Here is a 26,628-nt window from a genome sequence, read left to right as displayed (position 1 = left end):
GGAAATGGTAAAGAAACTATGGACTGTGTTTAAAATCATGCAGTGTGTTCACATGTGTGACTCCTCATCATGTGTGATGTTCAGATCTGCTGCTCTGATGCCTTTTATGGACACGATCCTCAGTTCAGCTTCACTTCCACACACACACACACACACACACACACACACACACACACACACACACACACACACGATCCTCAGTTCAGCTTCACTTCCACTCGAGACATTTATCATCACTGTCACTGATCACATTCACACACACACTCACTCGCACACACACACACACACACACACACACACACACACACACACACACACACACACACACACACACACACACACACACACACACACACACTGAAAAGAAAACGACACAGCTCAGTCTAGTCTCACACACACTCTCTCTGAACACGTCAAAGCTCCTGAGTTAATATCATCACACTGTATGCTGAATTAAAGACCCCATGAAATGTAACAAAGACATAATCTTTTTGGACTTTCCGTATAATTTAGTAGCTACTTGATTATTTTTTATTGAGAAATATACATATTTTGTTAAGAATATACAAATAGCACTAATCTTACAGGACGACTTAAAAAAAGAAATCTGACTGTTTTTGAAATATGTAAATTTGCCTAAATGTACAGTATTCAGCAGAAGTGAGTCTCAGTATCTCACACACTCTCTCTCACACACTGCAGTGTTTATACGTCGAGCATTTCCTCTTAACCATCAAAAACAAATACGTCAGAAAGTCTAATAAAACACTGTAAGACAGAAATGAACAGAAGAGGGACATTCATGTAACCCTAAAACAACACAATACAACCAATCGTTCAAAATACAGGTAAAGGTAACACTCCTGTGAAAGATACAGATATTCCTTCATGTTCACACACACTGAGTTCTCACTCATGCTGAATACTGATCATCTTAAAGCTTTACTCGTGAAATAAAAGCCACAACTTTGAATTTAAACGTCCTTGAAATAGCGAGGAGTGTTTTATTTTTTTGCGAAGCAAATAAAACACAACTTGGATAAAGATTCGTGTAGTTGTTGATGACTCGACAGCGCCACACTGTGGACGCGCAGGTTCTGAGACTACGACACTTCCGCTCAGTTACCATGACAACAGTGGCGCGTCGCCGCGAGCTCATACTCCTATTGTGTTTCCGAGCAACACCAAAAGCGAGGAATTAAAGAAAGCCATTAAAGAAAACCTCGCTGTTAACGCGCCTCTGTCACGCTTAAGTCTCTCTGCTTTACTGTATCTCTCTCGGTCGGGTTCTGCTAAAGCACTCATGGATTCCTCGTCTCGAGCTTCACCTGCTCTGAAAACTAACGCAGATCTAAAGCTGAAAGTAGAAAACAGAAAGAAAAACGTGTTTGTAACGCAGTTAGAGGAGCACAGGTACAGATACTTTATTGTGTTTTACTGCTTTAAACAAGTTATAAAGCCAGTTTACTGCGGTGATTTCTCTGGTAATGGTCTGTTGTTTTTGTCATGACAGAGAGCAGAAGGATGAGCATATAAAGCATATTCCTGTAATAACACAGGTGTGTATGAGACCGACTACAGCACACACACACACACACACACACACACACACACACACACACACACACACACACACACACACACACACACACACACACACACACACACACACACACACACACACACACACACACACACACCTACAAAAAAATAAAATAAATCTGTGTAAGATTTACTCAGAAATAATTTTCAATCCGAAATAGCTAGTTTCACAAATAATTAACACGTCTTACACAGTGCATTTAACTGTATGATTACACTGTAATAAGAACACTTTAAAATACAGAGTAAAATTACCGGTAATTAACTACATGCACTTACTAGGCTATATGGTTAGGGTTTGTTTTAGGGTTAACGTTAGTTGCTTGTAATTAAACACAATTTACTGAAATCACTACAGTGAATACGTGTAAAATGTATCAAGGACAGTTTAAAGGGATAGTTCACCCAAAAATGAAAATTAGCTCATGATTTACTCACTCTCAAGCCAGCCTAGGTGTATATGACATTCTTCTTACAGACGAATACAGTCAGAGTTATATAATAAAATGTCCTGGCTCTTCCAAGCTTTATAATGGCAATGAATGGCCGTTTCTGTTTTGAAGTCCATAAAAGTGCATCCATCCATCATAAAAGTGCATCCATCCATCATAAAAGTGCTCCACATGGCCACGGGGTTTAATAAAGGCCTTCTGAAGCGAAGCAATGCATTTGTGTATAAAAAATATCCATATTTAAAAGTAAAATACCTAGCCTAGCTTCCAGCCAAACGAACATACAGTATGGATTCTCTGTATGACATTTTTTTATGACATTTTTTTATATCTTGATGGTGATGTTATGATGTGATGGTGATGTACTGGTGATGTGATGTAATTTGCTGGTGATGTAATTTGCTGGTGATGTGATGTGCTGGTAATGTGATGTGCTGGTAATGTGATGTGCTGGTGATGTGATGGTGATGTGATTTGCTGGTGATGTGATGTGCTGGTGATGTGCTGGTGATGTGATGGTGATGTGATTTGCTGGTGATGTGATTTGCTGGTGATGTGATGTGCTGGTGATGTGATGTGCTGGTAATGTGATGTGCTGGTAATGTGATGTGCTGGTGATGTGATGTGCTGGTGATGTAATTTGCTGGTGATGTGATGTGCTGGTAATGTGATGTGCTGGTAATGTGATGTGCTGGTGATGTGATGGTGATGTGATTTGCTGGTGATGTGATGTGCTGGTGATGTGCTGGTGATGTGATGGTGATGTGATTTGCTGGTGATGTGATTTGCTGGTGATGTGATGTGCTGGTGATGTGATGTGCTGGTAATGTGATGTGCTGGTAATGTGATGTGCTGGTGATGTGATGTGCTGGTGATGTGATGTGCTGGTGATGTGATGTGCTGGTAATGTGATGTGCTGGTAATGTGATGTGCTGGTGATGTGATGGTGATGTGATTTGCTGGTGATGTGATGTGCTGGTGATGTGATGTGCTGGTGATGTGATGGTGATGTGATTTGCTGGTGATGTGATGTGCTGGTGATGTGATGTGCTGGTGATGTGATTTGCTGGTGATGTGATGTGCTGGTGATGTGATTTGCTGGTAATGTGATGTGCTGGTAATGTGATGTGCTGGTGATGTGATGGTGATGTGATTTGCTGGTAATGTGATGTGCTGGTGATGTGATTTGCTGGTGATGTGATGTGCTGGTGATGTGATTTGCTGGTGATGTGATGTGCTGGTGATGTGATGTGCTGGTAATGTGATGTGCTGGTAATGTGATGTGCTGGTGATGTGATGTGCTGGTGATGTGATGTGCTGGTGATGTGATGTGCTGGTAATGTGATGTGCTGGTAATGTGATGTGCTGGTGATGTGATGGTGATGTGATTTGCTGGTGATGTGATGTGCTGGTGATGTGATGTGCTGGTGATGTGATGGTGATGTGATTTGCTGGTGATGTGATGTGCTGGTGATGTGATGTGCTGGTGATGTGATTTGCTGGTGATGTGATGTGCTGGTGATGTGATTTGCTGGTAATGTGATGTGCTGGTAATGTGATGTGCTGGTGATGTGATGGTGATGTGATTTGCTGGTAATGTGATGTGCTGGTGATGTGATTTGCTGGTGATGTGATGTGCTGGTGATGTGATGTGCTGGTAATGTGATGTGCTGGTAATGTGATGTGCTGGTGATGTGATGGTGATGTGATTTGCTGGTGATGTGATGTGCTGGTGATGTGATGTGCTGGTGATGTGATGGTGATGTGATTTGCTGGTGATGTGATGTGCTGGTGATGTGATGTGCTGGTGATGTGATTTGCTGGTGATGTGATGTGCTGGTGATGTGATTTGCTGGTAATGTGATGTGCTGGTAATGTGATGTGCTGGTGATGTGATGGTGATGTGATTTGCTGGTAATGTGATGTGCTGGTAATGTGATGTGCTGGTGATGTGATGGTGATGTGATGTGCTGGTAATGTGATGTGCTGGTGATGTGATTTGCTGGTGATGTGATGTGCTGGTGATGTGATGTGCTGGTAATGTGATGTGCTGGTAATGTGATGTGCTGGTGATGTGATGGTGATGTGATTTGCTGGTGATGTGATGTGCTGGTGATGTGATGGTGATGTGATTTGCTGGTGATGTGATGTGCTGGTGATGTGATTTGCTGGTGATGTGATGTGCTGGTGATGTGATTTGCTGGTGATGTGATTTGCTGGTGATGTGATTTGCTGGTGATGTGATGTGCTGGTGATGTGATGTGCTGGTAATGTGATGGTGATGTGATTTGCTGGTGATGTGATGTGCTGGTGATGTGATGTGCTGGTGATGTGATGGTGATGTGCTGGTGATGTGATGTGCTGGTAATGTGATGTGCTGGTGATGTGATGGTGATGTGATTTGCTGGTGATGTGATGGTGATGTGATTTGCTGGTGATGTGATGTGCTGGTGATGTGATGTGCTGGTGATGTGATGGTGATGTGATGTGCTGGTGATGTGATGGTGATGTGATTTGCTGGTGATGTGATGTGCTGGTGATGTGATGTGCTGGTGATGTGCTGGTGATGTGATGTGCTGGTGATGTGATTTGCTGGTGATGTGATGTGCTGGTGATGTGATTTGCTGGTGATGTGATGTGCTGGTGATGTGATTTGCTGGTGATGTGATGGTGATGTGCTGGTGATGTGATGTGCTGGTGATGTGATGTGCTGGTGATGTGATTTGCTGGTGATGTGATGGTGATGTGATTTGCTGGTGATGTGATGTGCTGGTGATGTGATGTGCTGGTGATGTGATTTGCTGGTGATGTGATGTGCTGGTGATGTGATTTGCTGGTGATGTGATGGTGATGTGCTGGTGATGTGATTTGCTGGTAATGTGATTTCAGGGCCTGAATTTCATTTTGGAAAATGGGGGGGAAATCCCCCCTTAGGTGATTCTTATGGGGGGGGATTTTTAATTTGAGGGGGGAGTTTAGACTTTTTTTTTTTAATTACATTTATCTCGCCTAAATGTATGCTCACTCATCGCATTTTTACAATGGGGTAATTTTGTTCTTAAGAATTTACACAACACAAGGAATTCTTGATTTCAATCTTTGAATTAAATTGAAAAAAGTAGCACAAATAAATACAATAGAATAAAGATACCAATAAAGAGAAATAAAGAGAGAAGTTTTTGCTTAGGTCTAACACGAGTATTCAGAAATACAGAGATTGAATAAAGTAATCAAATGTAAAATAACACTGGGTAGTATTTTAGTCCTGACTAAATTAAATACATAGGCTATTAATCCTGATTCCTTAAAATGAAAGCTATATTTTGTTGTTTTGACAACCAAATTAAGGACAGACACATATGTCTGCTGTCCCTTTAAGAGCTAGTGCACGGATCCTGTGTTCATTATACGGTCACGTGCGATTTATGCTTAAGACATAACCGACTGTGTTTAGAGGATACTCACCAAGACCGAAATTTACATAATTTTCGCATGTTTTTGACTGTTAAAGCGATATAATCCACGAAAAATAACTTTGGTTACCCGCGAGCTGTGTGTGAGGCGGCTTTACTCTATGTATGTGTGCAGAGAAACATCTCTCAGACAGCGCGCAAGTACCGAATTGATTGATTGATTTTATTTGACCACTTAAATATAAAAAAAATATGAAAACAGTACTCTGTGTCATATATTAAAATACATAAATAGTCAGGGATGACACAATAAAGCCCAAAGACTTATTTCCATTGTGGTCCCTATAAGGGCAAGGGGAAAGGACAAGTTGCAGCAATTCACACATGAATCATTTTTCATACATTAAACAAATTCATTCATATTATACAGAAAAATGTACAATAAAAATAGACTATGTTATAATAAAAACTATGATTGGCATCTAAGCCATACTTTCAACCCTGTTTAAAATTGCCTATGCTTAGTACTGTCTTTAGTGTACCAGGTAACCGATTCCAAAGGATAGTTCCAGCATAAAGAAAAGACTGTTTGCCCAGATTAGTTTTAAATCTGGGGGGTACAAAATCTGTTGAGCTACCCCTAGTGGAGTAACTGTGACCTTCACTTACTCTTTTAAAATAATTTCTAAAATATTTGGGAACATCTCCATTAACAATTTTATGTACCATACCCAGCTGCATCTGAGACACGCGATCCTCAACTTCCAACCATCCCACTCTTTCAAAGTGGGAAGATTCCAGATGAGTTCTTATGGGAAGGTCTAAAATAAGCCTTATTAATTTATTTTGAGACGTCTGAAGTCTATGTTTCAGGTTCCCTGTGACACCATTGTACCATGATCCACACGCATAATCAAAATATGGCTGAATTAAAGCTCCTGCCAGAATTAGCTTTGTTTTTTCATCCAAAAACTTTGATATTCTGGCCAAAAAACGGACTCTCTGATTTACTTTAGTAATTACCTTATGGGCCTGACCTACTCCAGATAAATTGCAATCTAACATACATCCAAGATAACTGATTGATTCCTTGGCAGTAATTACAATATCTCCAGCTAGGACCTTAAAACTGGAGGCTTTCTTTAACTTTATCTTTGTTCCAAACAATATGGATTCAGTTTTCCCTAAATGAAGTGATAATCTGTTATCAGCCATCCACATACTAACATTTAGAAGTGCTGAGCTAAGTTTGTTTTCAATCATATTTTTATCCTTGTGAGAAACAACCATCGCAGAATCATCTGCATATAAAAAAAGACTGCATGAACAAGCAGACTTTAGATCATTTATATATAGTAAAAAGAAAAGTGGACCCAAAATGCTCCCTTGAGGTACCCCACAGTCCATGCCTTTTGGCTGAGACATTTTCCCCCCAATGTCCACTACTTGCGTTCTATTTTCCAGATAGGAGCCCACCCATTTCTGTGCTAATTCACTAAAACCCATGGCTTTCAATTTATACATTAAGACACCATGGTCGACTGTATCAAAAGCTTTTTGTAAGTCTAACATGACCATGCCACAGAAGTTTCCATTATCTACCTCCTTTTTTATATAGTCCGTTAGAAACAATAAACAGGAATCCGTAGAATGTGATTTCCGAAAACCCGACTGGAACTCATAAAGTAGGTTTTGTGATTTTAAGTAATTATCAATCTGTTCAAAAATAATCTTTTCAATTACCTTTGACAGACAACCAAGAATTGAGACGGGTCTATAATTACCAGGGTCTAGTTTACTCCCTTTCTTATATAATGGAATCACTCTGGCAATCTTGAGGTCATTGGGGAAGCATCCTTGTTCTATCGACCTGTTTATAATATGTGTAATGCTCGGAGTAATAATCTCAGCGGCATCCCTCACGAATTTAGATGGAATAAAATCTAATCCTGTGGCTTTAGAGCCATCAAGCCTCTTCAGCTTCTCAAGAACAAGTGTCTCCCTCACCTTTTCAAAAAAGAAACTCCCCGCCCGGACACCTACTGTAACTGAGAGTAAAAGTCCTGCACATGACTTTCACCATATTGACCAGTCTGACCAGGTAACTTTTCCACAAGCTTCCTGGCAACTGATGAGAAATGCGTATTAAAGCTATCTGCCACCATCTCCTTCTCTGATGTAATGTTGTTGCCAAGATCTAGAGTGATATTACTGTTTTTTGTTTTTAGCCTTTTACTGTAGCCAAGTTGCTTAAGGGATTTCCATAACTTTCCTGAGTCGTTTCTATATTCAGTAATTTTTTCATTGAAATATGCCTTTTTAGTATTGCCCACTAATCTATTAACTTCATTTCTAGCCTTTTTATAATCAGCCCAACTCTGCTCATCCTTATTTTCTCTGAATTTCCCATACTTCCTATTTCTTACCCTAATTGCCTCAAGGACGTCATCATTCACCCAGGGTTCTGTTCTCTGCCTTATTCAAATTTCTTTATATGGGGCTATTTTATCCACAGCTTCTAAAAACATACTTTTAAATAGGCACCATGCTCTGTCCACGTCACTACATTGCAAAACTTTAGACCAGTTCATTTTATTTAAACAGCCATTCAGTGCTTCTTTGCTATACTTTTTCAGTGAACGGGTTTTTATAGAAGTATGACAGTTGAGCACTGCTTTCTTGATCTTTCTAGTACAGAAAATAATAGAATGGTCACTCAACCCATATTTTATAACCCCGCTTTCTGTTATCCTAGATTTGTCTGATACTAGGACAAGATCAATCGTAGTTTGGGTGGTAGAGCACACACGTGTAGGTTCATTAATCAGCTGATGTAAACTATTGGAGCGACAGAAATTCATCAATGCTTTATACCCTGAAACATCACTTTTCTGAACATCAGTATTAAAATCCCCCAACATGATAACCTCATATTTAACCAGGTCCACGAAGAGTTTAAAATCGCGTGAATGCTTAAACTGGTAAGACTTAAAAAGACGTGCAAATGGTAAACTTTAGTTACTCATGATGCAATGCTGGCCCGATTATGCAAGTGACAACTCCGTCTATCCCGACTCCCGAAACGCGAGAGTGTATCGCCGCCTGCAGCGCTTAACGATTGCCTTGTGCAACACATGTTGAGAGACGAGAGATAGAAGACGCAGCACCGCTGAATCACTCACGCGGTTTGAGAAATTGCGTCTCGCAGACAGTTTTAAAATGACTGATTTGATTTTATAATCTGTGTGGATTAATTTACTAATACAACCTACAGGCTAAAGTGAATCAATGTTTGCGGGAATTTCCCGCATTATAAGTGGGAGACCTGCGGGAATTATAAAAATTATGCGCAATACCTGCAATCCCGCGCCGAAATTCAAGCCCTGGATTTGCTGGTGATGTGATGGTGATGTGATGTGCTGGTGATGTGATTTGCTGGTAATGTGATTTGCTGGTGATGTGATGTGATGGTGATGTGATGTGATGGTGATGTGCTGGTGATGTGATGTGCTGGTGATGTGATTTGCTGGTAATGTGATTTGCTGGTAATGTGATTTGCTGGTGATGTGATGGTGATGTGATGGTGATGTGATGTGCTGGTGATGTGATTTGCTGGTAATGTGATTTGCTGGTGATGTGATGGTGATGTGCTGGTGATGTGATGTGCTGGTGATGTGATTTGCTGGTGATGTGATGGTGATGTGATGTGATGTAATTTGCTGGTGATGGTGATGTGATGTAATTTGCTGGTGATGTGATTTGCTGGTGATGTGATGGTGATGTGCTGGTGATGTGATTTGCTGGTAATGTGCTGGTGATGTGATGGTGATTTGCTGGTAATGTGCTGGTGATGTGATTTGCTGGTGATGTGATGTGCTGGTGATGTGATTTGCTGGTGATGTGCTGGTGATGTGATGTGCTGGTGATGTGCTGGTGATGTGATTTGCTGGTAATGTGCTGGTGATGTGATGGTGATGTGATTTGCTGGTGATGTGATGTGCTGGTGATGTGATTTGCTGGTGATGTGATGGTGATGTGATGTGCTGGTAATGTGCTGGTGATGTGATGGTGATGTGATTTGCTGGTGATGTGATGTGCTGGTGATGTGATGTGCTGGTGATGTGATGGTGATGTGCTGGTGATGTGATGTGCTGGTGATGTGATTTGCTGGTAATGTGATTTGCTGGTGATGTGATGGTGATGTGATGTGCTGGTAATGTAATGGTGATGTGATGTGCTGGTAATGTGATTTGCTGGTGATGTGCTGGTGATGTGATGTGCTGGTGATGTGATTTGCTGGTGATGGTGATGTGATGTAATTTGCTGGTGATGTGATTTGCTGGTGATGTGATGGTGATGTGCTGGTGATGTGATTTGCTGGTAATGTGCTGGTGATGTGATGGTGATTTGCTGGTAATGTGCTGGTGATGTGATTTGCTGGTGATGTGATGTGCTGGTGATGTGATTTGCTGGTGATGTGCTGGTGATGTGATGTGATGTGCTGGTGATGTGCTGGTGATGTGATTTGCTGGTAATGTGCTGGTGATGTGATGGTGATGTGATTTGCTGGTGATGTGATGTGCTGGTGATGTGATTTGCTGGTGATGTGATGGTGATGTGATGTGCTGGTAATGTGCTGGTGATGTGATGGTGATGTGATTTGCTGGTGATGTGATGTGCTGGTGATGTGATGTGCTGGTGATGTGATGGTGATGTGCTGGTGATGTGATGTGCTGGTGATGTGATTTGCTGGTAATGTGATTTGCTGGTGATGTGATGGTGATGTGATGTGCTGGTAATGTGATGGTGATGTGATGTGCTGGTAATGTGATGGTGATGTGATGTGCTGGTAATGTGATTTGCTGGTGATGTGCTGGTGATGTGATGTGCTGGTGATGTGATTTGCTGGTAATGTGATTTGCTGGTGATGTGATGTAATTTGCTGGTGATGTGATGTAATTTGCTGGTGATGTGATTTGCTGGTGATGTGATGTGCTGGTGATGTGATTTGCTGGTAATGTGCTGGTGATGTGATGGTGATTTGCTGGTAATGTGCTGGTGATGTGATGGTGATGTGATTTGCTGGTGATGTGATGTGCTGGTGATGTGATTTGCTGGTGATGTGCTGGTGATGTGATGTGCTGGTGATGTGCTGGTGATGTGATTTGCTGGTAATGTGCTGGTGATGGTGATGTGATTTGCTGGTGATGTGATATGCTGGTGATGTGCTGGTGATGTGATGTGCTGGTGATGTGATGTGCTGGTGATGTGATTTGCTGGTGATGTGATGTGCTGGTGATGTAATTTGCTGGTGATGTGATGTAATTTGCTGGTGATGTGATTTGCTGGTGATTTGCTCGTGATGTGCTGGTGATGTAATGTGCTGGTGATGTGATGGTGATGTGCTGGTGATGTGATGGTGATGTGCTGGTGATGTGATGGTGATGTGCTGGTGATGTGCTGGTGATATGATTTGCTGGTAATGTGCTGGTGATGTGCTGCTAATGTGCTGGTGATGTGATGGTGATGTGCTGGTGATATGATTTGCTGGTGATGTGATGGTGATGTGCTGGTGATTTGCTGGTAATGTGATTTGCTGGTGATGTGCTGGTGATTTGCTGGTAATGTGATTTGCTGGTGATGTGCTGCAGAGCTCCAGCGGGCTCCTGGAGACGGGCGTGAACACACTGCAGTCCACACTGGTCCTGAAGAAGCGTGTGGAGGTGGACGAGATGAACACGCAGCTGATGGAGAAACGACAGCAGGTTCACGACTGCATGAAGATCCTGCGAGAGAGAAGAGCTCAGCTACAGCAGAGACAGACTGAGGTGAGCGAGATCAGGGGTTCTCCTGCACTTACATGTAGGACTGTAGGGTTCTGACTCCCCCTGCTGAAAAACTCTATCGCATTCATTCACAGTCAAGTGTGTACTGTAAAACACAATCTATAGGCCCGTTCACATTAGGGCTGTCAACGAATATTCTAAATTCGAATATATATTCGAATAGTTTTAAAAAACAGAAATTCGAACGTGAAAATTAATATTCGAATGTGAATTTCGAATATGGAAAAACACGCCCGCGGAAGCAGAGGCGCGGCTGTCTGCTTTGCGAGTGGGCGCGCGCGCTGCCTGAAGCCTTGTTTATACTTTCGCCTGTCTCCACAGCGCGAGTCTCCGCAGACTGCGCGCGCACCTCCCCCAAACGGACGAGGCGTTTATACTCGACGCGCTCGCCGTTGTACTATTCTTTGAAACGATAGGGGGCGATTCGCGCTCGTGCGGACGCGTCGAGTATAAACAAGACTTGAGGGACAGGTCACACGAGTCGCACTGTCTAGCACAGCGTCACTGCTGAAAGTTGACAGTGCACTAAAAGACAATGGAATAAATTGCAGTCAGTTTTTCCTTTTTTTAATACAAGCACCAATAATGTAAGTAGCCTTTTTCTTTTTTAATAGCACTTTATTTTTTATGAACCTCAGGGTAAAAGTTCTTTGTTGTCACATTTCTCGGAATTGTGTGCCTCATTTTATTTAAAGTTAAACAGAAAAGTTCCATGTTTACCACAGCTCACTCGGAGCGTTCAATGTCGGTTCTATACTGTAAAACTTCAATTAATGTTAATACATTTGTTTCAATCACTGAATGAAGCCTGCTATATTTGGGGCAAGAGTCGCGACCTTAAATTGCTTGCACAAAACTCTTGATCAGCACTCAACATGTGCTTATTGTTGTTCATTTAAACCGTTATGAGCAGAGAGAGCGTGAGCGCGAGGGCGCGAGAGAGAGAGAGAGAGAGAGAGAGAGAGTGCCTGCGAGTGAGCGAGTCTGCGGTCTTGGCCATTAGTTTATTTACTTGGTTTTGTGTTGGTAATACATTGTCAAATATGTTTAAACTTAAATTATCTACCTATACAAGTTATGTATGTCTCTTTGTATTAATTTGTCCTGTTATTGACGTAATGCGCGTCATTGAAAAAATGCGCAACCAGATGTTCGAATAGTTCGAATATTCGTGTGTTTTTTAGAGGGAATATTCGAACGTCATTTTTGAGCAATTTTGACAGCCCTAGTTCACATCAAGGACGATAACTATAACAATAAAGACAGTTTTAAAAATCGTTCTAAATGTAAAAGAGTAACACAAAGAGTCCACACCTCAACTATAACTACGACTGCACAGAGAAACAATATCGTTTGTATATCTTTCTTTTTTTTGTCAAATGGGTTTTTTATTCAAACAACAAGTAGCCTTGAAATAATTACAGGTTCCAGAATTGATTTTCTTATATGCAAAAAAAAAAAAAAAATATATATATATATATATAAACACCCCATCCCCCGCCTGTTAATATACAATCCAGTGACATTAATACACAGCACTTAGGTCAGCCTACAATACATTGCATTAAGGAGTAACATTCCTATTAAGGTAGCAGATGAAAGAGTCCCAAATCTTGTGGAATTGTCCAATGTTGCCTTTCCAAAGGTATCTAGTTCATTCCAGGTGTAGAGTAGACATCAGTTCCTCAAGCCATAATTTAGCATCAGGAGGGTAAACCTTTTTCCAAAACAGTACAGTTTCTTGGCTGTTATCAGACAATATGTGAGAAATTTCTTTTGAGCACTGTTCAATGAATATACATGGTTAGAATGTCCTAATATAATGAGCACTGGGTCTGGTTCCAAGTTTACATTAAGTACATCTGAAAGCATTTTAAAAAACTCACACCAGAATCCCTGTATTTTATGGCAGAAAATAAAACTATGGGCTAAATCAGCATCCTCTGATTTGCATTATCACAAAGAGGCGAGACATTGGGGAAAAACCTATGTAATTTCTTTTTTGAGAAATGTAATCTATGTAAGACCTTAAATTTAATGAGGCATAATATTGTATTGACCGATTGTTTATCAATATCCTCTAAACCATTCTGCCAAATCTCTTCAGAGATTCCAATCCCCATCTCTCGTTCCCATTCCTCTCTAATCAAGCTTGTAGAGGGAGAAGTAGCTGCTTGTAACTTTCCATAAATTAAAGATAACTGATTTTTGTTTCCTCTAAACTGAATGAGACAATCATCACCAATTGAGGGCGGGACCTCATCCAGGGCGACATTATGTGTACGCAAGTAATTTCTTATCTGTAAAAATCTGAAAAAAATTTTTTTTGGAAGGTTGTATTTCTTTTGTAGTTGCGTAAAGGAAGCTAACGCTCCATCCAAATAAAGGTCCTTGACTGTGCATATACCCAATTCCTTCCATTGATTAAAGGTCGAATCCAACCTTGAAGGGGGAAATGATGGGTTATTTGCGATCGGGATTAAGAGGGAGAGTGATTTTATATTAAGGTAATCTCTTATCTGTCTCCAAATACGTAACTGACTTTTAATGACAAAACCATTAACTACAGTTTGGTCTAATATCACTGGGGAAAGCAGCACTGCTCCAAGATCATAGGGATGGCAGTAATCCCGCTCCATCTGAAGTCATTCTGGGGCATTAGCCGACTGTTCCAACCATAGTGCAAAAACTTGTAAGTGAGTGGCCCAGTAATAAATGCGAAAATCCGGAAGGGCCAACCCCCCCCCTCATGTTTGGGTTTACAAAGGTGTATTTTTTTGTTTCTGTGACCCTTATAGTTCCATAGAAAAGGAAGAACAATCGAATCTAGGTGTGACTGAGGTTGGGTAGTATAAAGCAAAATATCGTCCGCGTAGAGTGATATTTTGTTAACAGTGTTTGAAGTGTTAAAGTGTTATAGATCGAATGGTTTCTGCCAGAGAATGACTTGGGCAAAAGTATTGGAATATTACGAAATAAATATAAGATTTGAGGGAGAAATATCATTTTTATCGCATTTATTCTGCCAATTAAGGAGATCGGGAGAGTTTTCCAATAGTGTATACAGGTTTGTAACTTAGTAAGGGGTTGAAATTAGCTTTGAGTAGTAAATTATATTTAGAAGTAACCACTATTCCTAAATATGTATTTTTTTCCGTGGAAACTTTAAATGGGGAGGAGTGTATTACAGATAAATCCTTCTGACCAATGGGCATGAGTTCACTTTTTTCAAAATTTACTTTAAAGCCAGAGAATTTTCCAAAGTTAGTAATAGTTTTGAGAATAACAGGAAGGGGTATAACAGCACACCTGAGGTTGGGTAGTATAAAGCAAAATATCGTCCGCGTAGAGTGATATTTTGTTAACAGTGTTTGAAGTGTTAAAGTGTTATAGATCGAATGGTTTCTGCCAGAGGTTCTACTATTAAAGCGAACAAAAGGGGTGAGAGAGGACAGCCCTGTCTGGTTCCTCTTTGAAGATAGAACGGCTTCGATATTGTTTTATTTGTTAGAACCCGCGCCGATGGACTACTGTACAAAATTTTAATCCAATTTATAAACTCATCTCCCATATTAAATTTCTCAAGGATAGCAAATAAATAACGCCATTCTACTCGGTCGAATGCCTTTTCGGCATCCAATGAGATTACAACCAAATTGTCTCGGATTGCCTTGGGATGATAAATTATATTAAACAGGTGTCTAGTATTATGTATAGTACTTCTTCCTGGAATAAATCCATTCTGATCTGTGTTAACCAGTTTGTTAATTAATTTGCCAAGTCTATTAGCAAGTGTCTTGGATAATATTTTTTGATCAACATTAATAAGGGAGATAGGTCTGTATCCCTCAACTTCTTCAGGATTTTTACCTTTTTTAGGAATTACTGTGATAATAGCTTCAGAAAAGGTTGGCGGTAGTCCAGTTGTTAATGCTTGCTGATAAGTTTTAAGCAAATAAAGAGTAAGGATGTCGCTGAATTTTTTATATAGTTCGGCTGGTAACCCGTCTGGGCCAGGAGTTTTCATGCTCTTTAAAGAGTTTATTGTGTTCTTCAATTCCTCCAAAGAGATATCTTTATTAAGATATCTTTATTTATATTCCGATCATCTGGGGATAGAGTGGGAAGAGTACATTTACGTACAAATTCATCCATTGTTTGTGGGTCCAAATCAGTTTCTGAAGAGTATAACTTTGAGTAAAATTCCTTAAAACATTGGTTTATCTCTTTATTTGCGATACATTGTGTCCCACTTTTTGTCTGTATTTTATGAATTGTTCTTTCACTATCTATTTTTCGCAATTGTCTGGCTAATAATTTATGGGGCTTCTCCCCAAATTCAAAGTATTTCTGTTTAACGAAATGAAAAGTTTTATTTATTTTAGTAGAGACTATTTTATTGTATTCAAACCTTAACTGTAGAATTTTCTTATGAGTATCAGGTGAGGGGTTTAGTGCATTTTCATTGTCTAACCGATGCATTTGTTTCCCTAAATCAATTAGTTTCGTTTTGTAAAGTTTATTTCGGGACCCCTGATATGATATAACACAACCTCTTATATAAGCTTTTAAAGTTTCCCAGAGCAGTCCTGATAATGTCTCTGGCTTATCATTGCTTTCAATTTTTTTTCCAGTTGTGAACTCATGTAATCAATGAACTTAGGGTCTTCAATAAGTTGAGGGTCCATCCTCCATAGAGGGCGGATAGAAGATGTTTGATCAAGGACAACTTCAAATGAAACTGGGGCGTGGTCTGAAATCAGTATATCGTGAATTTTGGAATTTAGGATATTAGAAATAAGGTTGTTGTCCACCAAGAAATAGTCAATATGAGTATATACATTATGTACATGCGAGTGAAATGTATAATCTCTTTCGGTTGGGTGCATAAGTCTCCATATGTCTACTAAATTAGAATTATTAATGAATGCATTCAAAAAATTTCTTGAATTGGATTGCGGTGAGATTTTAAACGATGATCTATCGAGATATGCATCAAGGACACAATTAAAGTCCCCGCCTATAACAAGATTTGTTTGGGATATATTGGGGATAAGAGAAAATACTTTTCTAAAAAAGTCTGGTTCATCGGAATTTGGACAGTATACATTTATCAACGTAATCGGGAAGCCATAAACCTCACCAGATAGAATAACATAACGGCCATCCCGATCGGCACTCAGGGCTTTTTGTTTAAATGGGACCCCCTTTCGTAATAAGATAGCTACCCCCCTAGATTTATGTAAAAAATTTGATTGATAGATCTGTCCTATCCATCCGGATTTTAATTTGTCTTTGGAGTCCACTTTGAGATGAGTTTCCTGCAGAAATATTATATCTGTGGAGAGAGATTTTAGATGTGATAATATCTTGCTTCTCTTAACCGGATGGTTTAATCCTTTTACATTCCACAATGTAAATTTGAGACCCCTTCTGTTACTCTGAGTTGTCATTATTCTTTACGTGATTGAAAATCAGGCTAATCATTATCACTGCTTGTTTCATACCTTGCACCCTTTTAAACAGGCCCCTACCCCCCATTCCCCAAAACTCAAACATTAATCCCGTCATCTGACCGACTACAGAACTCGCGGCGCGACACGGAATTACGAAACAAATTGAATATAATGACAAAAAATATAATCAAAATGGTATCAAATCTTAAACTTCCACACACACACAAAAAAGAAAACTCGTATCAGCACAACTCCGTAATAAAGAGTTCAGGGTGAACATCTCAATGTAAATAACACGACATGAGTTTTATAAACATCATGCAAACAGTCAATACGTTTTCGTCAGTTACGTTATGTTGATCTTACTTGACTCAGTCCAACAGCGTCCCTTACTGTACGTTCACACCGCCACCGACTTGAGCTGCAAAGAAGCTCTGGCCGCCCTGTCAAGGACGCTTGTCAAAAAGTACGGGGAAGTTTGTTGACGCTTTGGCCGCTCTGAAGTCTGTGTCACACCCTTTACAGTCTATGGTCACACCATGAAATGTTATAATGACAGCATTTTTATAACCGTTTTGGTCACATTTGGTCGGGAAAAAATAATAATTAGCTATTATTATCATTAATAGTGAGTGCGCGCGCGCGGCCGGGGCTCTCTCTCTCTCTGCTCGTTCTTATATATGCCCTGTCAAGCGCGCCCTGTTAAACTGACAGGACTTAAAAACACATGCAAATGATAAACTTTCACTCTATGGTTAAACTGTGCAATTAATCCGATAATGATAAGAAACCCAGCAACGGCGATGATCAACTTCTCCTCCATTTTCTCGGAACTAATGTTTTGGTAGGAACAAAAGTTTACATCGTATGTTTCTCTGGAATCAGCCAGCGCGAAGGACGTCTATATTCTGATTGGTTTCTGGCATTTTGCCGCTGCTTGCCGCTGAACCGCGTCATAGCTCATTACCATAAAGTTGAGCTACTTTCAACTTTCTGATTGACGCTCAAAACGCCCAAAACGCGACGCCGATGGATTTGATGCTCCTTGCAGCTGAGAGAAGCCAGCTTCCATTGAAAATGAATGACTTCCGGTAACTTTGGAAGCTCAAGTCGGCGGTGGTGTGAATGTACAGTTAGACTGATCCTGGAATTTCAAAGTTACGTTCAGCAAACTTGACCGCTTTGTCAGGATCGGTGAAGAAATACTCTTTGCCGTTGTGCGAGACTCTCAGTTTCGCTGGATATTGCAGTCCGTATTTAACTCCTGGCTTATCTTTCAACAACTCCCTCGCACGTTTGAAGAGTGCGCGTCGCTTTACCACAGCCGGCGGATAGTCCGGGAAAATGTTAACTCTTTGGCCTTTAAAGAAAATCTGTTGCATCCTAGCAGCTTTTTGCATTATTTCTTCCATCTCATGAATGTAATGCAAACGCAAAATGAAGGCCCGTGGTGGTTCATCACTTCCAGGACGGGCACGTAGAGCTCGGTGGGTGCGGTCCACGTGCGGGGGTTTGTCTAGTGACAAGGCCTCTGCAAGGAGTTGGGCAACGAAATCTCTAGGTTTAACTCCGGATACAGCACCCTCTTTAATGTTCAGTATGCGGATGTTTTGTCTTCTGCTGCGGCTCTCGAGGTCTGTGCATTTTTCTGTGAGTTGCTCCACTGTAAGCTTTAGCTTTCCCAAATCTTGTTCCATCTTAACCATCGTGTCAGAAGAAGTGGAAGCATGATTTTCCAGGCTCGTTAATTTCGCAGCATGATCGTCCACCGTAACTTTAATCTCCGAAATTGCCGCGTTGGCCTCTTTTTGAATGTCGATAATTCCCCTCGGATAATTCCCCTCGGATAGTGATAGCTGCTCGATTTTTGAGTCAATAATTTCCCCAATGTCAGATTTGATTAAAAGAAGTTCCATGCGAAGAGAGGAGATGGCATTGAGGATAGCTGAATTATCGGACTCTGGAGTGTCTTTCTCAGGCGTTTCCTCCACATTGGCGCCGGAGGGTGTCAAGGCCTGGTCTGGAGCTTTTCGAGATTTGCCCGGCATGTTTAGAGAACTGAACAAACTGAATCCTATAGTCGGCTAGTAGTTTGCAGGATGCGGGACTATAATTTTATTAGTGTTACAATTACTAAAGAGATGTTCTGACGAAGTTATATAAAAAAAATACGGAGTCGTCGTGAAACGTGTGCTACTCTCTCATGTCAAAACCGGAAGTCCTTTGTATATCTTTCTGAGCAATTTTTCTCCAGCTGATGAAGGATAAAAACAGCCAATCAGAATCATCCTTCTTTAAAGAGCTCAAGCATTTAAAGCAACAGACAACAAACTGCAGCGCTTATAATAAACGGAACGATATCGTCCAGTGTGGATTATAGTTATCGTTATACAGATATACCCTCCAGCTGTTTGTTTGGGGTTACGGTACATTAGTGGATGAAACTGTTGTTCGATCATGTTTGCTTGAGATCATGTCTCCTCACACAGACAAAACAAAGAGCAGCAGAATTTGAGAAGTTTGTGGAGGAGAACGAGCTGAAACGTCGCCGTGCGCTGAAGAAATTCCAGATGGAGAGACAGCAGAATGAGCTGAAGGAAAAGGAGAAAGCTGAACTGTCCTCACATCTCCAAGACTTACAGGCAAGGTAACTAGTAAAGACAGTCCAGTGGTTTACAGCAGTACTGACGAGTACACGGATCAGACACACTCAAACACACATATACCTCAAACCAGTTTTAAACAAAATCTGAAATCTTATGACTGTTAAAGTTGAGATGTGCATTAATCATGTTTTCTTTATTCAACAGACGACTGTATTTAAAAGAGCGAGTGAACAAATTTAAGATATTCGAGGACTTTCTGATGAAGACTCTTGATTTACTTCCAGACAGTAAGAACATTTGGACAGAAAACTATCTTTTATTTAGTCTATAGGCCGTTCACACCAGGAACGATCACTATAACGATAAAGATATAGTTCTAAATATAATAGCCACACCTCAACTATAACGACACAGGAACAATGCCACTGTAATCTCTTTCAAAACAAATTTCTTTTCCAGCTCATGAATGATAAAAACATTGACAGCCAATCAGAATCCATCCTGCTTTAAAGAACTCAAGCATTTAAAGCGACAGACGAAACTGCAGCACTTATAATAAACTAGGGCTGTCAAAATGGCTGAAAAGCTAAATTCGAATTATATTAGAATTCTAAAGGCAATACTATGTTAGAAGAAAAAAATGCTGTAGTGTCTCCTATGCCCACAAGAGGGCTCAAGCGAGCGCAATAAGCAAATATAAACCAAATCAAGCATCGCATCTTTTATTGAAATGAAACGACATTAACTTTTTAAAGTGCATTAACTTTTGAAAAAATTGTTTTAAAATAAAATATAATTTTCTTAATGTGCATGCAAGTAAAAGTAGGTTACTATGGTGCATAAAACTGTGTTTGTGCATCAGTAACCTGAGAAAACACACAGCATAATGAACTACATGAACACACAATAGCAAACTGGCATTCAGAAACACTCCACTTCTACTCACTACATCTACATATTGATCATCAAAAACACCAGACGCTCTTGATCTGAGCGAGTGCTGAGTGCTTTCTGTTGACAGTGTTTCAGCTGATGAACGCACACACTCACACACACACACACACTCAGATCTGACCGATGTGCAGGTTTGGTCAAGTGATCAGCTTTCCAGTAGCTCAGTGGTAAGAGCATTGCGTTAACAACGCAAGGTTGTGGGTTCGATCCCAGGGGATTGCACATACCTATGTATAAATGTATAGGATAATGCAATGTAAGTCGCTTTGGATAAAAGCGTCTGCCAAATGCATAAATGTAAAATGTAAATGTAAGTGTCATTGCACGATTTTTGCCTCCAACTGAGAGGCTTTCGTCAGCATGAAGCCATTTCCCGCCATTTTACAAATGAAGAATGCAGCCACACCTGCTGTACTGGATACACTAACAGGAACAAACCGCTTCAGTTACGTCATCGTCATGTCTCGCGCGCCTCTCGACACACCAAAAATTCGAATGCACGGTTTTTGCATTCGAATGTGCATTTTTTTTTTTTTTACGAATATTCGAAATAAAAAATTCTATTTGACAGCCCTATAATAAACAGATATGATATTGTCCGGTGTGGACGCTGATATAGTTATGGTTCTTGGTGTGAACGGGCCTTTAGTCTCATCCCCGCTGTGCAGACTATCTAGGGTACCGGACGGAGCTGGTGACGGCGATCATCAGACGCTACGAGACTCTGAGCATCAGCCGACAGGATCTTCTGCAGAAGTTAAACAGCCTGACGGACGAGATGAAGACGAGCCAGGACCAGCTGGACGCCCTCAAACAGCAGCACAACACCTACAAACTGGTACATTCACATCAGTGAAACCAGCATTACGGGCTCGTTACACACGCGTGACATACTGACGTGTTTTTGTGCTTGAGGCAGATGGCTAACCAGGAGCTGTCCGAGCGACAGACACTGCTGGATCAGACCAGTGAGAGGAACAAGCAGCTGGAGATGACGCTTCACATGCACATGTCCCACTCCAGAGACCAGGTCTAAGCCCTCACAGTACAAACACTGAGACCTCATGAGAACGTGTAGAGCAGGGTTCCTCACACCGACCTCAGATCTTATAGAGATCCTGAAGACCTTGATTATCTCGCTCAGGTGTGTTTGAGATTGTGTGTTTTAAACATTATGGGAAGCGCGCTAACCAGACGGGATTTAAACTGTCGGCTGGAGACACAAGTTTGGTTTGAAGACGAAAAACATACCAAGATTCCAAATGTTCTCTCATCGTTCGGCTGATTTCTAACACAGTCACATCGTTTGTCTGGTCTTGTGTCTGTCAGAGCAGAAACTAAAGCTGATGCTCTCCGTGTGTTTCTCCGTCGTCTCTGGTCGTGTTCATATGTAATTTGCGCGAGCTTATTTTGTCTATTAGATCGGAAAAAAAAACATACATTTACCCACTCATAGACACTCCCCAGGATAGGATAGAAAGGGTTGAAAGTGGACGAAAGAGACAGATTAAAACACCAGGTGTAAACGGGTAACGTCAACTTGTGATCCGATCGACCAAAACGCATCTTAAAGGGGTGGTATAATGCCCTTTTCACAAGATGTAAAATAAGTCTCTGATGTCCCTAGAGTGTGTGTGTGAAGTGTTAGCTCAAAATACCCCACAGATATTTTTATATAGCATGTTAAAATTGTCAACTTTTTGAGGGTGAGCAAAAACGCACCGTTTTGTGTGTGTTCTTTTAAATGCAAATGAGCTGCTGCTCCAAGCACAGAGGGCAGGGCTTCAACAGCTTGTGTCCTTTTACCTCACACACACATGCACTGGAAATTTAAAAAACGTTTAGCTTTTTATGTTCAAACCAGAGTCAGACAAAGATGGAGAGACTCAAGAAGTGACAACATGTAGAAGCAACAGGACATTTCTGAATGGTTAGTTGATGAAGTTATGTAGCTTATGTGTAGTTATCTTCTAGTTATTAATTAGCATATTCGGGAGGAATGTCGTGTAGTCCCTACCAGCCGTTTGTTGTAGTCCTTAAAGGGATACTTCACCGTTTTTTCATATTAAACTATGTTATTCCCTTAACTAAGACGAGTTGATACATACCTCTCTCGTCTCAGTGCGTGCACTCAATCGCTCTGGCGCGCGGCGACACTTTGATAGCACTTAGCTTAGCCCAGGTCATTCATTAGGGACCAAACAGAGATGAAGTTAGAAGCGACCAAACACCTCCATGTTTTCCCTATTTAAATACAGTTACACGAGTAGTTACACGACCAAATATGGTGACACAAAATAAAACGTGGTGCTTTTCTAAGCGGGTAAAAAGGATAACTATAATGTATGGCGGAATAGCACTTGAAGTTGGAAGCACTTCGACTCGGCGCAGTAAAAAGTCGCGCTTGAAAAATCCTCTCCCTCTCACTTCTGTCATTAGAACCAACGTGACTTTTTACTGCGCCGAGTCGAAGTGCTCCCAAGTCCCAAGTGCTATTCCGCCATACATTATAGTTATCCTTTTTACCCGCTTAGAAAAGCGCCACATTTTATTTTGTGTTAATGTCTGTGATGTTGCGGTTTCTTCGGCAGGTGGAGGAAGTGGGGAACATCCTGATAGCCGTGAGAAACCTCGGAGAGCAGTGTTACCTGAGCCACTACGGCCCTCTGGACGGCATGGACGCGGCAACCATGATGGACATGATAAAGGTGCCGGCGCTTCAGTGACATTCAACCGACGCCACTTACTCAAACTCAATCAACAACTTGTTTCTTTCTTCACATGCTTTCAAAGGAGTTCATGGTGGAGAAAGCAGACCTGGAGAGAAGAGCTATGAGACTCACAGACAGCAGTGCTGCGACAGCGAAGAAAAGCACTTCCGGCAGAATACAGCTGAAGAGCAGGAGCAGCGGAGCCACAGTGATGAAGAGCAGGAGCAGCGGAGCCACAGTGATGAAGATGCCACAGTAGATGGACACTGTCACAGCTGCTCACGCCACCAGACTGTGTGAGAGTGAGAGGGTTTGGGGGGTCTGACCCCCTCTAATTAAGGCTTGATATCCCCTAATGAAGGCTTGATATCCCCTAATGAAGGCATGACCCCCCCTAATGAAGGCTTGACCCCCCTTAATGAAGGCATGATCCCCCCCTAATGAAGGCTTGACATCCCCTAATGAAGGTATGATGCCCCCTAATGAAGGCTTGACATCCCCTAATGAAGGCATGATCCCCCTTAATGAAGGCTTGATATCCCCTAATGAAGGTATGATCCCCCTAATGAAGGCTTGACATCCCCTAATGAAGGCTTGACATCCCCTAATGAAGGCATGATCCCCCTTAATGGAGGCTTGATATCCCCTAATTAAGGCTTGACTCCCCCCCCTAATGAAGGCATGATCCCCTAATGAAGGCTTGATATCCCCTAATGAAGGCTTGACTCCCCCCTCTAATGAAGGCTTGACCACCCCTAGGGAAGGCTTGACATCCCCTAATGAAGGCTTGACCCCCCCCAATGAAGGTATGATCCCCCCTAATGAAGGCTTGATATCCCCTAATGAAGGCATGATCCCCCCCTAATGAAGGCTTGATATCCCCTAATGAAGGCATGATATCCCCTAATGAAGACATGATCCCCCAATGAAGGCTATTAATCATTAATGAACCATAATTATTTAGTCATAATATAGCAGCCTCACCCCTATAAACCATGTTTATAAACTATTTCCCTTATGCAATGTAAATACATAAGCAGCATTAAACAGTAGGCCTGTGTAAATAATCATAAATAGAAAAGGTTGTTTTTTTCTATTTTTGATTTGTTGTTGTCCTGCACCTGAGCCCAGTTAGGGGGTTTAGGATGTGCACACCTTTGTATCTTTGACTCTTAAATAAACATAAATGCCATGTCACGTGCAGTTTCTGTTCCACCTTTGCAGTGTATAAAATGGCTTTAGTTGATGCTTGAAAGATTTCATGGGTAACAGTCTATAGAATTGTGGTTGATTGAAGTAATTGGTAAATGTAGGTATTTGAACAACACAGATATGCAGATTCAAGTAGATTTTAATAAGGTAATTCTGAAAAATGTCCCCTAAAAGGTTTAAAATAAAATGTGTATATGTAAAGGCCTATATTTACTGTATATGTGTGCACCGCAAAATATTATATTGCAACTTCTCATAATTCTGAGAAAAGAAGTCAGAATTGCAAGATATAAACTTGCAATTATATTTTAAATTGTTTTATTCTGAGGTGAAAACAAGCTTCCATTCTTGACAGAGTCAGTGTGAAACAGTTCAGTGTTTCTGATTGTTCCTGCTGTTTATGAACGCTGAATGAATAAGAGATTGTTAGAGACGCTGCGCATTAAACTCAAATGTGCATTAAAGAGATGATCAAACAATCCCGTTCACATATTTTTATTATGCAAAACAACTGGCTTATCAGTATTTCATTGTAATCATCTCAGTGATAGACAGTGTGACGGTTCAGCTGAATCACTCCATTTGAGGTTTGTTTGCATCTCCAGCCTTTAACCGTCTATCACATGGGTTTGAAACGACGAGAGTAAAAGATGTGAGAATGTTTGGGTGAAACGCCCAAATGGAGAAAACATGACAGATTTAAAATTAACAGAGAAAAATTAAAGGAAATAAATGAACACTTACTTTTTTTAAAACTAAGTCTACAAGATCTCTAGTTCATTATTTCTCATATATAAACATCAGGTCTGTGTTCACAATACATTTCTAAAGGCAGTCATTTACAGATGAACAGATCAGGATCAGTCCATGAAGTAGACACCACTAGACATAAAACACTAGACGCTTTACACGTCTCTCTGCTGGATCATGTTCTTCAGTCCCAGACGTCCCCCCTGCTTTCTGACAGAAGTAAGATGATTTAAAAGTCCCGCCCTTTGGTAACAGTGCATTTCCACTGTCCTTCACACATGTAAACACCATCCTCTGTTTAACCCAGTCAGCGCTGCAGTGTGGCGGTCGGTCTGTCGCGGCTCACGCTGGCGGTCGCTCTGTCGCGGCTCACGCTAGCGGTCGCTCTGTCGCGGCTCATGCTGGCGAGCGCAGTGTCCGCTGTGGCGACGGGCAGCTGAGGCAGGGTTAGTTTGCCCATCTGCGTCGGGTACTTGGTCTTCATCTGGTGTCTGAAGACCGGCTGGGAGATCAGCTGCTTGAGCTGGTTCTTCAGGCTTTTCATCAGCCTCTGCTGCTCGCGGTCATCATCCTCATCTTTAACGCCTCCTGAAACGCACAGGCCACAGGTCAGGGGTGAAAGGTCACACTGTAAACACTGCTCATGCCACTTCAGAAGCTCGTACCCATCAGCAGGTCGTCGTCCACATCGATGTCCATGGCCTCGGCCGCCTGCCGGACCCAGGAGTTGTGCTGCGTCTCTCGGCTGTGGAAGAACTCAATCTTCTCGATCCTCCTGGCCAGAGTCACACGCTCCTGTCGAGAGAAACCGGCTCGTCAAGCTGCACTACAACACAACGCTAGTGGACCAACTACAGGTCAACATAAATCTGATTCTGATTGCTTTTCTTCCCTATAGTGCCGTATATCCGAGTGAAACGCTTCTGGATCAACAACAAATGTGGGCGGGGCTTGATTGTGTCCGTGGGGAATTGGTTGGATGGTTGTGGTTTTCTATTGGTGGGTCTCATGTGAGTGACAGGTTATAGCCCCGCTCTCTTCATCATATATACTAGTGCAAAATGCCCGTGCAAAATCAGTTTTTGTGTGTGTTTTTAGTAATTGTTGGTTTGGTGCTCGTGAAAGAGACTGTGAACGCATTGAATTCAGGGAGCAGGCTAGGTTACTACAAATGATGGCTGTGAATAAACTATAATATTCAGAAGTAAACAGTGTAGCTGACTGAGTGTTTATGAATACCACAACCTTCTAAGTGCTAGTGCAAAATGCCCGTGCAAAATCAGTTTTTGAGTGTGTTTTTAGTAATTTTTGGTTTGGTGTGTTTGAGTGCTCATTGTTACAATTACACACATATTTGTGCATGGTAGAAAGCACACAGTGAACTCCGAGAAAACGCTATGCTTGAGGAAACAGTTTGTGAATAGGCTACTACAAATGATGCCCGTGAAAGAGACTGTGAACACATTGAATAGGATATGTTTAGTTGGTGAATAGCATAGGCTATCGTTACACAGTAGCGATAACTTTAAGCGCACCAGAATGAAATATAATATTCAGAAGTAAACAGCATAGCTGACTTACAGATTCTGTTAACATCCACAAATGAATAAGCGCGTCGATTCAGGG

At 41.2% G+C, this 26,628-nt stretch overlaps 2 protein-coding genes across 2 annotated transcripts in view; one reads left to right on the top strand and one right to left on the bottom strand.

The window, feature by feature from the left end:
* Window positions 1–943: 943 nt before the first annotated feature.
* Window positions 944–26,628, top strand: part of ccdc197 (coiled-coil domain containing 197) — a 56,872-nt gene continuing 31,187 nt past the window's right edge. Inside the window, exons 1-9 of the mRNA XM_082143576.1 lie at window positions 944–1,413; window positions 1,514–1,559; window positions 11,119–11,295; window positions 19,259–19,416; window positions 19,580–19,662; window positions 20,998–21,167; window positions 21,249–21,359; window positions 22,921–23,037; window positions 23,123–23,336. Coding sequence (XP_081999702.1) covers window positions 1,304–1,413; window positions 1,514–1,559; window positions 11,119–11,295; window positions 19,259–19,416; window positions 19,580–19,662; window positions 20,998–21,167; window positions 21,249–21,359; window positions 22,921–23,037; window positions 23,123–23,299 — 1,149 coding nt within the window. The 5' untranslated portion in view covers window positions 944–1,303 and the 3' untranslated portion in view covers window positions 23,300–23,336. The remainder of the gene's footprint in view (window positions 1,414–1,513; window positions 1,560–11,118; window positions 11,296–19,258; window positions 19,417–19,579; window positions 19,663–20,997; window positions 21,168–21,248; window positions 21,360–22,920; window positions 23,038–23,122; window positions 23,337–26,628) is intronic.
* Window positions 24,732–25,981, bottom strand: LOC309479491 (ATP-dependent RNA helicase DDX24-like). Its single transcript, XM_082143680.1, has 2 exons — window positions 25,668–25,981; window positions 24,732–25,590 (listed from the first exon to the last, which is right to left on the bottom strand). Exons 1-2 carry the CDS (start codon window positions 25,699–25,701, stop codon window positions 25,310–25,312), a joined length of 315 nt encoding a protein of 104 aa, XP_081999806.1. The 5' UTR covers window positions 25,702–25,981; the 3' UTR covers window positions 24,732–25,309.

The sequence above is a fragment of the Leuciscus leuciscus genome (assembly GCF_965113295.1).
Source record: "Leuciscus leuciscus genome assembly, chromosome: 17".
Lineage (NCBI taxonomy): Eukaryota > Metazoa > Chordata > Actinopteri > Cypriniformes > Leuciscidae > Leuciscus > Leuciscus leuciscus.
This window is presented reverse-complemented; position numbering and strand designations above follow the sequence as displayed.